Source organism: Lepisosteus platostomus, chromosome 11 (genome assembly GCF_059453375.1).
Source record: "Lepisosteus platostomus isolate fLepPlt1 chromosome 11, fLepPlt1.hap1, whole genome shotgun sequence".
Taxonomy (NCBI): domain Eukaryota; kingdom Metazoa; phylum Chordata; class Actinopteri; order Semionotiformes; family Lepisosteidae; genus Lepisosteus; species Lepisosteus platostomus.
The window spans coordinates 13,566,005-13,578,706 of record NC_142621.1 but is presented as its reverse complement, the minus strand read 5'-3'; the positions used below and the strand labels follow the sequence as shown (position 1 = coordinate 13,578,706).

Here is a 12,702-nt window from a genome sequence, read left to right as displayed (position 1 = left end):
TTTGGAACTTTTATTCCACTGCTACTCATCATTATACTTATTATTTACCTAATTATAAAATTATCTAGATGATTAGTACTAAAATGTATGAAAACATTTTTTTAATCTTTAGGCATTTATGGTTCCAGTAGATGTTTAGTTTCTTAAAGGTCACTTTTTTGCCCATTTAGTGAATGACAAAGAATAATTACTAATAGCAATATACAGTATAATATTCCTGATACATAAACTGTTTATCCTGGAATTTTACATGTGAGTTTCACCTTATATGTTTTTATAATGTTACAACTTACATATCTTCAGTTCAAAAACTGTGCTGTACAGAGTTCTTATGGAAAATTGTTAACTTATGTTTCAGAAAATCCTGTAAGAAATTACAGGAAATGTTGCAAAAGCTTATATACCAGTTTTCTGAGAAGAAAAAAAACATCAGCAGGGGCTATCTGTATTGAAAACATCTGTTGTGCATCTGTCCTGTGTCCTTTCTTATTTTAGAAAAAAAGAAACATTGTGAGTAGCCTCCAGTGTTCCATGGATTCTAAACCTGGAAAACATGCCAAGATTGTATTCTTGGTCCTATTCAAAATCTCATAGGGTTGGCAAAATACAGAGCATTTGCAATACAAAAAATCTTGGAATGAATTCCATAAAAACAAAAGTATGCTCATTATATTTTTGTATAAACCTTTCGATTTTGTTTTCAACATATTAAAATAATAAATGCTTCAAGAGCAATTGAATATTGGATGGCCTGCCAATGTATGATTTGAGTAATTAAAATTCTTCTTATTCTTGTGTAAAATAATTAATTTATTTTGCTATGAATTGGCCACATTGACACTCATTATTAAAGTATTACCTTAAAATTCCAATATGTGTAATGATTTTTTAACATCCATGACAGACCAGGCATCAGACCATTTCTAGACTTTCTACACAAGGAATGTAACCCAGGAAAATTCAACAAATTGTATTTAAAATTTAAAATAGTTTCCACTCGATTTCTAAATCTTACTCTACTAAACAATAAAACATGAAGGTTTGTACTTCTTTACATTTGCAATATATATATTTATCTCCTACTGGTGAATTCTCTTATTGGTCGCAATAAAGTAATATGATGTTTTTGCTTTTGCTTCTTTTTAAAAGCCTTACTGGTTGGAATACTATTCTAAGAAGAGAAGAAGTATAGCACCATGTCTGTTCACTGGCTGCTGAATGTGTGATAAGGATCTTTGAAAACAAAATCTGTCATCTGTGTAAATGTTATTCTCCTCATAGATTACTATAAAATGTATGAATATCATACCCTCTCTGTAAATATTTACTTTTTTATAAATGTTAATTTAGCTGTGTCTACATCCTATCGATTGCACAGAATACTGAATATGCAATTGTTTAATGTAAATGTACTTTTAAAAAACCTGGATTTTCCCATCTAAAAATAAGTTTTAAAAATATAAAAACAGAATAACCATAATGTAATACCTGTTTAAGATGTCAATCATTGTCAGTTTTCTTGGAAATAAAGTGACAAATATTAAAGGTGTATTTTGCGCTCATTATCTAAATTTCAAAACGTTATACACCACCACAGTGTTTCAGATACAGACTTCAATAATGCTTCAAGAGTAACTGGATATTGGAGGCCCTGGCATTGTATGATTTTGGTAAGTTGCTATGGTCGATGATTTTGGACAGATCATATGTGTACATATGTTACAGTATGTGTACTTGCTACACAGTTCTTTGTTTAAAATGTTTTTAGAAAAAGTTAATTACACATCTGTAAAGCACCTTTTCATTATACAGTATAAAGGGATTCCAAAGAGCTGCGTACCTCATGATCTTCATGTTACAATTAGAAGGTCCTTCATCTTGGGGTTCGATCGAGGAAGAACGATCAAAAATCTCATGCAATCATTACTTTAGGGTGAAAAAGGAATACATCTCATGACATAGACTGATGACAATGTTCATTCAGAAAGAGAAAGGAAAGACGTCTACAGTATGAACAGAAATATAAGGTAAAATACCATTTAATTTGTATAATACTTGTAAAAGCTTGCTTTATAATGTTTTTAATTGTTCCATCTCTTTAATATTTTGCTTTGGAACGTTGACTTGCAAAAGATGATGATCAAAATGTTTGGTGTAAACGGGAAATTTAATGTTTTTTTTTGGTTCCCAGTTGAAGTTGTCTATCAATTTTCTATAAAACATGTCTAAAGTAACTTTAGGAATTTTGTAAGAATGCAACCGAAGCCCTTAAATGGTAACAGACATAATCATTGTTAATAGTATTCTTTAGAATTCTATTAGGTGAATGACTTATTTGTATATATAATTTAGCATGCAATGGTTAATCTAGGGAATCCTAAAAGTAGGTTTTACGTCATTATTTATTTAGATTGGGTGAAACAATTATGAAACACTCAATTCATTGTTGCAGTTAATTTTAGGTTCACGAAAATCTGTAACGTTTTCAAAGATGCACCTATGAGCTTCTCTTCAGTACTATACGCAAATCTCCTGTACTAGATAACCTTTCGCATTTAGGATTGTATTCTACGTGCTAACAGAGAATGTTATCTGGGATACAAAGCTGTAAGAAATTGCAACAACGAAGCATTGAGGAAAACCTGAAACAATTTTCTACAAGGGCCTAAACTGAGGCTTTCATTGGTGAGACGAAGCTGAAGCTCCTCCTGTTTGGACAGCCTTAATCATAGGTAACTCCAGTGTTGTCAGGACAACCTAACGCTCCTGCTGTTTAGTGTGGTGCACAGTTCCTGTCTTCGTCTTGAAGTGGTAAGAGAACCTAAACCCGAATTGATATGCATTAAGCTTTTCAAAAGTATAGAGGTAGCTTGTTAACATCTGGGTACAAAACTGTGCAAACGCTCGGTTTCTGTTCGTGGAAACTGCAGCGTTCTATTGTTACTTGCTTAATTTCACAGACAAACAGCGGACAAAGTCACACTTAGTAGCAGAGTTGGTAATCCAATGAATGAAGCAAGTTTATAATATTCCGCCTCAATCCTTTTTAAGTAAAGAAGTAGCACAGAAGGATCCCTACAGAAGTAATATCGTCCGGTACAATTTGCAAAACAATAAAAAAAAACGTATACTGTAAATGGGCTGTAAAACACAAGGCGTCCTGGTGCTATTTCCCTATGTAATGGAAGCTTAAGATTTCAGTCTCTGATTACCAATAGTCCGTGGATTGTTTACTTAACGTAACACTAAAGTTTCCATAATTAGTGATAATTAGGGTCTGTGAAACCGCCGGATAAACCTTCAAATGTATTACACTTAAAACAGCTTAATTTGTGAGCATAAAGCGTATATAGTCCTTTTTTTCCAGTGCCACTTAAAATATACAGTTAAAATGTATTTTAGTTTTTTGTTCCAATGGTGTTTTGGGGGGGGTAAAATTCAAGGTATCGTATATACTGTATAATGCTGAAGATATGGTCTTCTGCCAGGTTGTATGTGAATCCATAAGTGCCGTGCTCCATTCCTCAAGGGCTACACTCTGCCAGGGTTTATAAACTTCTCTCAGCCATTAGCTGTTAAAATTGTTCCATTTAAACTAATGATTTGTGCATTTGGTTAATTAAGCACTTAGGTAGAATAAAAAACAGGACTTCAGGCTTGCAGTGTAGTTGACAACAACTCCTCAAAGATCATATTCTCCACTACACGGTGTGTTAACCCAAGATTACCAGTAATTTCACCTTTTGTGAAACCAGCAACCAAGTGAAATCCTTGATAAACTGTATGCCTTCTATTAGTCAGTCCAGTATGCTATCATGTCACCGGACAGATGTACTTCGTGTCCTTGGCCTCTCTAACAACAGTATCACAGTGCAGAACAGCTAGATCATTTTCAAAAGCTTGTCTGTCCCTGCCTTTTCAATGTGATCTCTGTCTTGCAGGTGTGGATGCTAAAAGGTTTCCATTCAGTAGAGACAGGCTCAACAATGTCAGATGTGGCCAAAGACAAAGCAGCTCGCCTGCTGAAGAAGAGAGGCAGTATCTCTTCACTCAGCAGCCATGAAGTAAAAGCAAAGGAAACAACTGGGAAAACCAAAGAGTATGCATAATTTATGTATGACATTTTTGAGAGACACTTCTTTTTACCTGTAATAAAAATAGAAAGTTGAAATCAAACGTAGCAGTCAGTTGCTCCTGTGGTTTGCAACCAGAGAAAGTGCTTGCTGTGAGAACATGTTGAGTTCTACGATCTAAACATCTTATCGAGTCTAGGTCCTGTCACTCAATGACCTCAAACAGTGGTGTGCCATTGGCAGAACGCTAGAGAGGCCAGGGTTCAAATTAGTTGGCTGGAGTTCTTTCATAGATTTCAGCTAGACTCCTTGCAGCCTTGTGACACCAGTAAGGACTGTGCCACTCTTCTATTTGATACCTACTGTACTGTACTCTCCTGTAACAAAATGCCAATGGATTGATGAGTGGACTGGTCATACTGGTTCCATTCTTCACCCCTCTGCTCTTCTTAGTACCATCATCCACGGTCTCCTATATATATTGTAATTGTGTTTTATCTTGTGTATTTTACTTATTTATTGTTGTTGTCATCCTGTAAAGCGCTTTGAGAAGCCACCTTTAAAGGTGCTATATAAAATAAAGTTTATTATTATTATTATTATTATTATTATTATTATTATAGGAGGACAGTTGCCCTTTTTTATGTGTATAGAACCTGTATAGAACAAAACAAAACAGAAATTGAAGTTCATATTGATTCATATAGATTCATATAGATTCATATAGATTTACTGCAGCACTATATAGAATTAAAGAAGCCTAAGTACAATACCATTAATTACTGTGCTGTCCTCACAGACCCCCAACAACTGCATATTATCTTAATAGGAGGGGAGAGGAAAGTACAGGACAATTCCAATTGGTTTAATAACAGGGAGTGGCAGCCAGCTCTGCAGAACCACAACAAAACAGCTTTCTAATGCACAACATGTCATTATTCTGGGCTTTCATGCTGTGACTATTAAATTCCCAATTGTTTGCCCTGTATTTTTTAGCTCAGTGAGTACAGTGTCTTATATAGACGAGCCTGGCCATCATGATGACATTCCCAGACCTGCTGTGCAGATGGAAAACACCTATCAAATAGGTGAGGAGCATATTCACTAAATGTCAATGTAGTAGTAGTAAGTAGTCTAAAGGATACGTTTAGAGTAGATACTAGATTTTCTAAATGAACTTGCACATCAAACCCTAGAATCGCTTACCATAGTACTTTGGATTTCCATCTCATTGGCAGCATTAGAAATTAGCTATTGCACACAGTTCTGTTTTTGTTATAGAGAGTTATACAAATAAGAATTAGAAATAAACCAGGGATTCTCTGAGGCCTTTTTATATATGTTTTGGATGGACACTTAATTTCAAACTGTCAGTGACATTGTAGAGGCCATTGCATGAGTATTTGTAATACAGTACATGTCTGATCACTAAATTGATTTTGCAGTAAACTGTAGACAGCATTCTTATAACACATGCAACCAATGTTAGATTTTCCTCAGAATACGGGGCTTTTGAATTAGGAAATTGTTCAATCACACCAGGTAAACATGATCTGAAAACCCAAGTTGCCATCTGCTGCATGCAGGGGAAATTGCAGCTGTTTCTTCTGAGACATCATTAAAACAGATTTTTTTTTAATTGGTGCTTATTTTATAAATGGTGTGGGAGAATACAGCTGGGTAGCTGTGGAACTCTATAATATTGTATCCTTGTTTATACTGTCCCAATAGGACCTATAAAGAGATTTCCAGTTGCCACTGTAAACAACATTTTAAAAGATGTGCTGACTAGTTATCTACAAGAGGAGAAGTATGAAGCAGAACTTTGTAGACAGATGACAAAAACAATATCTGAGGTAAGATTATTTTTTTTGTATTGCATGGAAAACTGCTTTGTTGACCAGATTTAAAGCTTGTTTTGGAGTTTTCCTCATACACTATTTACTGTACATACCAGTGCTCTTTCTCTAGTATTTGCCTTTGATCTATGGCTTTAGAGAGAAGGATTCCTGGTTGCACTCCACAATGAAAGTGAAAGAATAACTTTTCAAATATGTTTTTAAAAGACGTTCATTCCTTTCAATTCAGATAAATACGATCTCTATGCAACCTGTTTTGGTTCCCCTTGCATGGAATTCCCCTTTTGTGGAACTGACCACAAAATACTGTAACTGCTATACTAGTGTTGAAGGGGTTTATCACAAACCTATAAATATTAACACTTACCACAATGTCAATACCAATATTAATATCCTAAATCACATGTCTATTTTAGCCCATTGTGTGCTTCAGTTTTTTACAGTATGTTAAGCATATTCTTTTTGCTTGCAGCATGGTGGTGCAGTGGTTAGCATTGCGTCCTCACGGTGCTGGAGCTCTGGGTTCACTTCCAGCCCTGGGGTGCTATCTGTGTGGAGTTTTCATGATCTCCCCATTTTCGGTGTGCTCCAACAGTCCAAGAACATACTGATAGGTTAATTGGCTTCTGGGAAAATCGGCCCTGGTATGAATGTGTTTGTGTCTGTCTGCCCTGCGATGGACAGGTGTCTTGTCCAAGGTGTATCCTGCCTTGTATCCACTGCTTGCCGGGATAGGCTCCGGCTTCCAGGTGACCCTAAATTGGAAGAAGTGGGTAGAAAATGGATGGATAGACATTCTTCTTGCCTCATCCACTTTCTGGTGGGTGTTTATATGTAGTGTTAAAACAGGGCTCTAGAATGCAATAAAGCAAGCAAATAGCACAGGATATTACTACTAATAAGGAAATTAGTATAAGGAGGAATAAAGAGTGGTTAACATTTAGTTCTCATTACTCCCTCAGTTGCTTATGATTTATTGCTTGCTTTAGAATTGATTATGCTACAGTATATTATATTGACTGTTATACTTTTTGTAATATCATTCTGCAAGGGTGAAGTTTAGCATTAAAAGTTCAATAATTGTCGGGGATCATCCAGAGGATGAATTTACCTTTGAATGCTATAATACTTATAATAGTGAAATATTAAATCCTAAAACAATCATAGTGCTGCTTTGATTTCAACTAGTCCTATTTCAGATTTGCTTCACAATGTCAATAATGGATGGGCTTGCTGTATAATATCCTCCTGAAAATGATTTGCAAAACAACGACTTTATATATGTTTATTTTATCTTGACCTGGATTAATATTAAACATCAACCCACTGTTTAACATTTTATAATTAATGCTTTTTAGGTGATAAAAGCCAGAGTGAAAGATTTAATGATTCCCCGATACAAGATAATTGTTCTCATCACCATTGGCCAACTGAATGACCAGAACATGCGCATTGGAAGCAGGTGTCTTTGGGACCCTACAAATGACACATTTTCATCTTATGCTTTCAAAAACAACTCCTTGTTTGCTGTTGCAAATGTCTATGCTGTTTACTTTGAGTAGATTAACAATTTTTCATTGTTAGTATTTTGTAATAATGTGGGTATTTTGTACATGATTTAAATTATGTTATAAGAATATGTGTTATGAAGAGAATACGTGGTATGTGGATTAATCATGAGCTTGTTATGTTTAAGAAATAAACAGGTAAATTGGCTTATGTCTTAAGTTATTGCCTCCCAATAAAAGTAAATGTTACATAAAGCAGCCCCAAATTTTGTCATATTGAAATTAACAATCTCTTGGTCCTACGGTAAAGGATTGTTAAAGTTAGAAAAGATTATCCTATTTTAAATTTGTTACAGCAAATATAATATGAAAGAATAATCTCTTGATTGTTAGGAAACCATCAAATGTTTGTGTTTTATGCCACTTGACTCGTTCTTGGTTTTGCTGAACACAGAGTAAGAGAAAGGTGTTTTTTTCATTTCTGTTCTGTTTTGGTGTGATATCATGATTAAAAATGATATGTACTTTACCTTTCTCTTAAGTAGAGTTTGGTTTAGATTTGCTTTTACTTTACTGGAGTCATGTCCGACTAGAATGGGTTGAACAAGAGGAGGCCGCTCATCTTGTGGATTTGATTTGCAGTAGTTTTTTCATAAAACCATCTTTGGAAAGATCTTAGGAAATTTTAGGCTGCAATGACACCACTGTGCAGTTTGTTCCAAATACTGTACTTTTCTCTAAGAGGTGTGTCTCACTTGAATTCCTATATGCATTTGCACTTGATTTTTAGCTATCTTTTTTGAAGTACTGTAGAGCAGGCACTCTCAATGTCTGTATTACCATTCTGAATACATACAATATCATTGTCACCTTATTTTAATTTAATTTTTCAAAACCAACATCTAGAGCCAGAATGAGCACCTCTTAAAGTCACAGAGTCCTGAAGATGTGTTTCAATTCAGAAGTGTTCTAAAAGCACAGAACCTTTTCATATTCTGTTCAGTGATGTGTAGCTGCTGCATTTTTGTTGGCGATGGCATTTAAAACAAAATTTCAATTTAGTGTTGAGATGGTTGGTTTGTATTCAAGCTTTATTGATTTGAGATTGTGAGTCTTCAGTCATTGACACATTTAGAGATAATAAAATGTACAGTGCAGGCTTATGTTTTGATTCAGATTTTCTTGGGCAGCTTTAAAGGATATGCAGTATTATTTATTAGCTATTCATAGCAAAAATACAGGACATTTAAAACATTCACATTTTAAGGCAAGTTTTTGGTAATTCCCTGATTTTTACCACCAAGTATAACTCCAAGAAATTAGGATCTCAGTCAATGATGACTATATGTACTATACATGAACACTCATTCTTCTTTCTCATTTTAAACATCCACCTGAGGGATTTAAAATGTAAAAAGATGGAAATAACACTTTTTAGCAGTGAATCTCTAAAATGCTTTTGCCTGGGTAAATGTCCCATTAATTGTAAACCAAAAAAATCTAAATGAAGCACACAGACCTGCATCATAATGCACAATATAATCCATTTAGATAAAATGGCACAGACAGATTAACCATTAGATGTGTATTTCATATTAATGCTTTTTTATGACTACAAAGTTTTGTTTAAACATGTGTTTCCTACAGATTCAACAGGATTTTCAACAAAAACTGATATGAAAATCATATCAAGAAAAATGTTTTAAGCAACGCTAGTGGCAGTTTTAATTTTGACTTTTGTCTTTGTCAGGTGTTAATCAGGTCAGAAAAAGTCCTTTCCTCCATGCTGTTGCCCTGTGCTGCTGTGGATATAATCCTTCCTTCAGCACAGAGAGCTCAGGTCTTTCTTGTTACATCCCCACTGGCAGCAGGCTGTGGTGAGAAGCTGGTTGAGGTCTCGTCTGGTTCGGAGGCCCATATCTGGCTCCGCCAGTTCTCTGTAGCCCAGGGTCTCCAGGTTATCAGTGTTGTCGCTGGCCAAACCTGGACAATTACAGTACAGTGGAAAGAAGTGCATTGTTTCAAAGTGCAAGGCAGATGAATATACTGTAGTAAATCCTTTATTTTATAAATGATGAAGATATCGATCAGTATAGCAGCCATTTTGAATGTTTGTGCCTTTTTATTTTTTATTTGCTGTTCATTGGTGAAATCATAATTCATGTTTATACTTGTATTACACAAGTATACTTGTGAGGGCTTAAAACATATTTTGTAAGGTTTTCACAAACAAAAAAGCACATTGACAGGAACAGTTTAAACAAATCACCCCAGACACTACACAAGACTACAGTAAATATATCCATTTCCATTTTGTAAACAGATGGCATTTCATTAGTCTGAAAGTAATAGGTGCTCCTCTGTAGCTCATTTCATCTTCTGTTTGTGTTGTTTTTCAGCAGTCTAATGTTAATTAATTTTAATAATGTCAGTAAAAAGGTTAATGATCTTCAGCTGCTTGAAAACTGAATTTGGCACTAGTAATAAAGTAGTTTAATGGTAAGAGCAGAATCTGATTGCTACTCAAAACAACTTTTAATTAAGTCCTTCATCGACAATGGAAATATATGGTATTGATAATGTATAAATTTAGTGGTCAGCAAAAGAAAACATGCAATATACTAAACCTGTTCTCAATGGCACAAAACAAATGCAGTACATTTTGTTTTTTAAATGCAGATCTGAATTTAAAAAAACTTTGTATAAAGAAGAGAGCTGTATAATGAAGCACATTCAAAGATCAAAGGAAAAACATTTGAACTCTGGTGTATCTGGAAATTAAGTTTTGCCAGTGATTTTTAGACATTTTAATAGTTTTACGGGAAGCAGTTTCATAGTTATTAATATACATTTTATTGTTAAAGTATTTTCTGATAATAGCCTGTACATTATACATGAATAAGTGAAAATATTCAGCCTTGCAATTGTGCTTTACATTTAAATACCATTTGTCCATATTAAATAGTTCAATGGACTTACCCATCAATTCTTTTTCGTTCAGAATTCTTCTCCACCTTGAGCTGCCACAGGTATAGATTACAGCTCTGATAAATTCTCTGCCACACAACTTGACAACCTTAACCTCACCCTGGACTTCAGCTGCTGAAGCTAGCATAACAAGCAGGAGTGCAGGCAAGATCACAGATCGCATTGTGTCTTGAGGAACTCTTTAACAACTGCAAAGAAAATGGTGAACTCGTCTGTCACTCGTGTTCCAACTTGAAGCTGGTCTGCGCTGCTGTCTTTAAACTCCGCAGTTTCTTTTCAATTTATACCCTGCTGTCTTGTTACTATTGGCTAAGTCCACCTCTAATTCTTTCTGTGTTCGTATTGCTTGCCCATTCAACTAAATCATTTTATGTTTTCCATAATGTTTAATGACGCCATCTGTGACTCGCAAAAGTCCTCTCATGCAATCATCATTTTACAACCTTAGCAAGGACTGAAATTGCACTCTTTATAGAATGCATCTTTTTAGGAAATCCAGGATTTAAGTACTAGATGATGCTAGTAGTATAGTTTTATTGGGGAAGAGGTGGTAGCCAACTTCTCTGTAGCCTGAATTGATTATTATTATGTTGAAGAAATCATTTTGCTGTATTATTGAGAAGTGGCTTGTTTTATTTCACTGTGTTGGGAAGGGCTCTGGTCTTGTTACTGTCTGTTACTGTTTTTGTGTTTAAAAAATCTAAAATAGAGTCAGGAAACCTTCTGATCCCCCCAGAAAATAGTTTGCAGTGTTGTATGTGCACTTCAGCTACAGTGGCTGGTGGCTTAGGTGATTCTGCAGCCTAGAATAAACGTTCCAGAAAAGGATCTTTCTGTACATTTTTTGATGAGCTTGATGAAAGAAAGGGTGTTAGGGTGGAAAGGGAAGATAAGTGAAATGTGGTTCTTGCTGTGTCAGGTGTGAAAGGCAAAATGTACCAAAACTGGGATACAAATTCTATGGAAAAGTCTTCCACAATTTTGAAATCCCTCTCCCAGATTTTTAATTAACCTGATTTAGCCCTCTCTGCCCACATCCTATGTCACTAGTTCTCCTTACTCACCCTTTGCCTCATATTCTTGTTCTCTTCCTTATCCCCTCATGCACAGCCAAAATGAAGTTTTAATTCTTCTTTCCTTTTATTTTTCAGTATGTAATGCATTTTTACTTGAATAAATAATCATTTGTATTTGAACTTGCAGCTCCACACTTAACTAAATTCGAATAATACACTGTATTAAACACGGTCTGGATAAACATTTTTTATGACATGCTCTTCAATTATTAAGTGTTTGTTCTTTTTATTTATTTTTATTATACCACTATCAGGTTTGAAACTCTAAATGCTCATCACTTCTTCTTATATACATTCAGGGTTTCTAATATACAATATATACAGTATTAAATGAACGTGTGAATGAGGGAATATCAGTACAACCTCTACCTTCACATATGCTTGCATATTTTTCACTAAGGTTTTTTGTTATAGCTGCATATTAACCAGCAAGAAATATTCCTTGTGACATATTAAATAAAAGTATAAGAAATCACATTTTGCAGATCCATAATCTTTTAATGATACATTTCCACTAAAAGTACCTGAAATTTCTACCAACAAAATACAGACACTTAATTGTGATAATTGAAAATTAAACATTCTAGTTATGTACAGATAAATGATTGCACTTCAGGTTTTGTTTAACTAGCTTTTAATGTTTATCTTATTCAAATGTTGACTTTAATGGTTTTAAACACAAGCAGGACAGAACAGAACAAAAAGTGCTAATTTATGAAAGTCTTAAACTCAGATTAGTTAATATTCTTCTATATATGTTAATGAATCAGGGAACTACTTTTAAACTAGAAGCATTGTACTGTAGTTTGGTTAATAAGTTTATTTTGGTTTCTTGTTGAAATGTTCAAATCCAAATATTTAAAAATATTCTCTAAAATTAAATATATATATATATTCTGTGTAAAATGATTCTACTACTTGGATCCTGAGAAATCCACTTTCATTCATCTTGGCAAGCCATGTTTCCCTGTAAGATCAAACACAATGGTTCATCCAGAAATAAGAAACTAAATAGTTAGAAACAAGAATAAGCCATTCAGTTAGTCTAGCCCATTTAGAAGTTAGTAACTAATTTTCTACATGTTGGAATACTAAACCGAACCTTTGCTATTCTAAAAACATATCACATATCGCAGGCTGGTATATATTAGATAAGACACTATGGACTTACCCTGCCTGTCTGCATCTTGACTTCATA

The 12,702-nt window shown here is 34.5% G+C and overlaps 2 protein-coding genes across 2 annotated transcripts; one reads left to right on the top strand and one right to left on the bottom strand.

Moving 5' to 3' along the window:
* The first annotated feature begins 2,532 nt into the window (after positions 1 to 2,532).
* dynlt5 (dynein light chain Tctex-type family member 5) lies at positions 2,533 to 7,648 on the top strand. The gene is made up of 5 exons (XM_088598535.1): positions 2,533 to 2,811; positions 3,942 to 4,099; positions 5,070 to 5,161; positions 5,805 to 5,929; positions 7,291 to 7,648. The coding sequence occupies exons 2-5, from the start codon at positions 3,948 to 3,950 to the stop codon at positions 7,492 to 7,494; spliced, it is 573 nt and encodes a 190-aa protein (XP_088454661.1). The 5' UTR covers positions 2,533 to 2,811; positions 3,942 to 3,947; the 3' UTR covers positions 7,495 to 7,648.
* Positions 7,649 to 8,513: 865 nt separating this feature from the next.
* insl5a (insulin-like 5a) lies at positions 8,514 to 10,669 on the bottom strand. The gene is made up of 2 exons (XM_088598536.1): positions 10,420 to 10,669; positions 8,514 to 9,423 (listed from the first exon to the last, which is right to left on the bottom strand). Exons 1-2 carry the CDS (start codon positions 10,589 to 10,591, stop codon positions 9,263 to 9,265), a joined length of 333 nt encoding a protein of 110 aa, XP_088454662.1. The 5' UTR covers positions 10,592 to 10,669; the 3' UTR covers positions 8,514 to 9,262.
* Between the last annotated feature and the right edge of the window lie 2,033 nt (positions 10,670 to 12,702).

Coding starts and splice junctions, on each gene's coding strand:
- dynlt5 (XM_088598535.1), top strand. CDS start 3,948: ATGCTAAAAGGTTTCCATTCAGTAGAGACAGGCTCAACAATGTCAGAT. Junction 4,100..5,069: donor ACAACTGGGAAAACCAAAGA/GTATGCATAATT, acceptor TGTATTTTTTAG/CTCAGTGAGTACAGTGTCTT. Junction 5,930..7,290: donor TGACAAAAACAATATCTGAG/GTAAGATTATTT, acceptor AATGCTTTTTAG/GTGATAAAAGCCAGAGTGAA.
- insl5a (XM_088598536.1), bottom strand. CDS start 10,591: ATGCGATCTGTGATCTTGCCTGCACTCCTGCTTGTTATGCTAGCTTCA. Junction 9,424..10,419: donor GAACGAAAAAGAATTGATGG/GTAAGTCCATTG, acceptor GTAATTGTCCAG/GTTTGGCCAGCGACAACACT.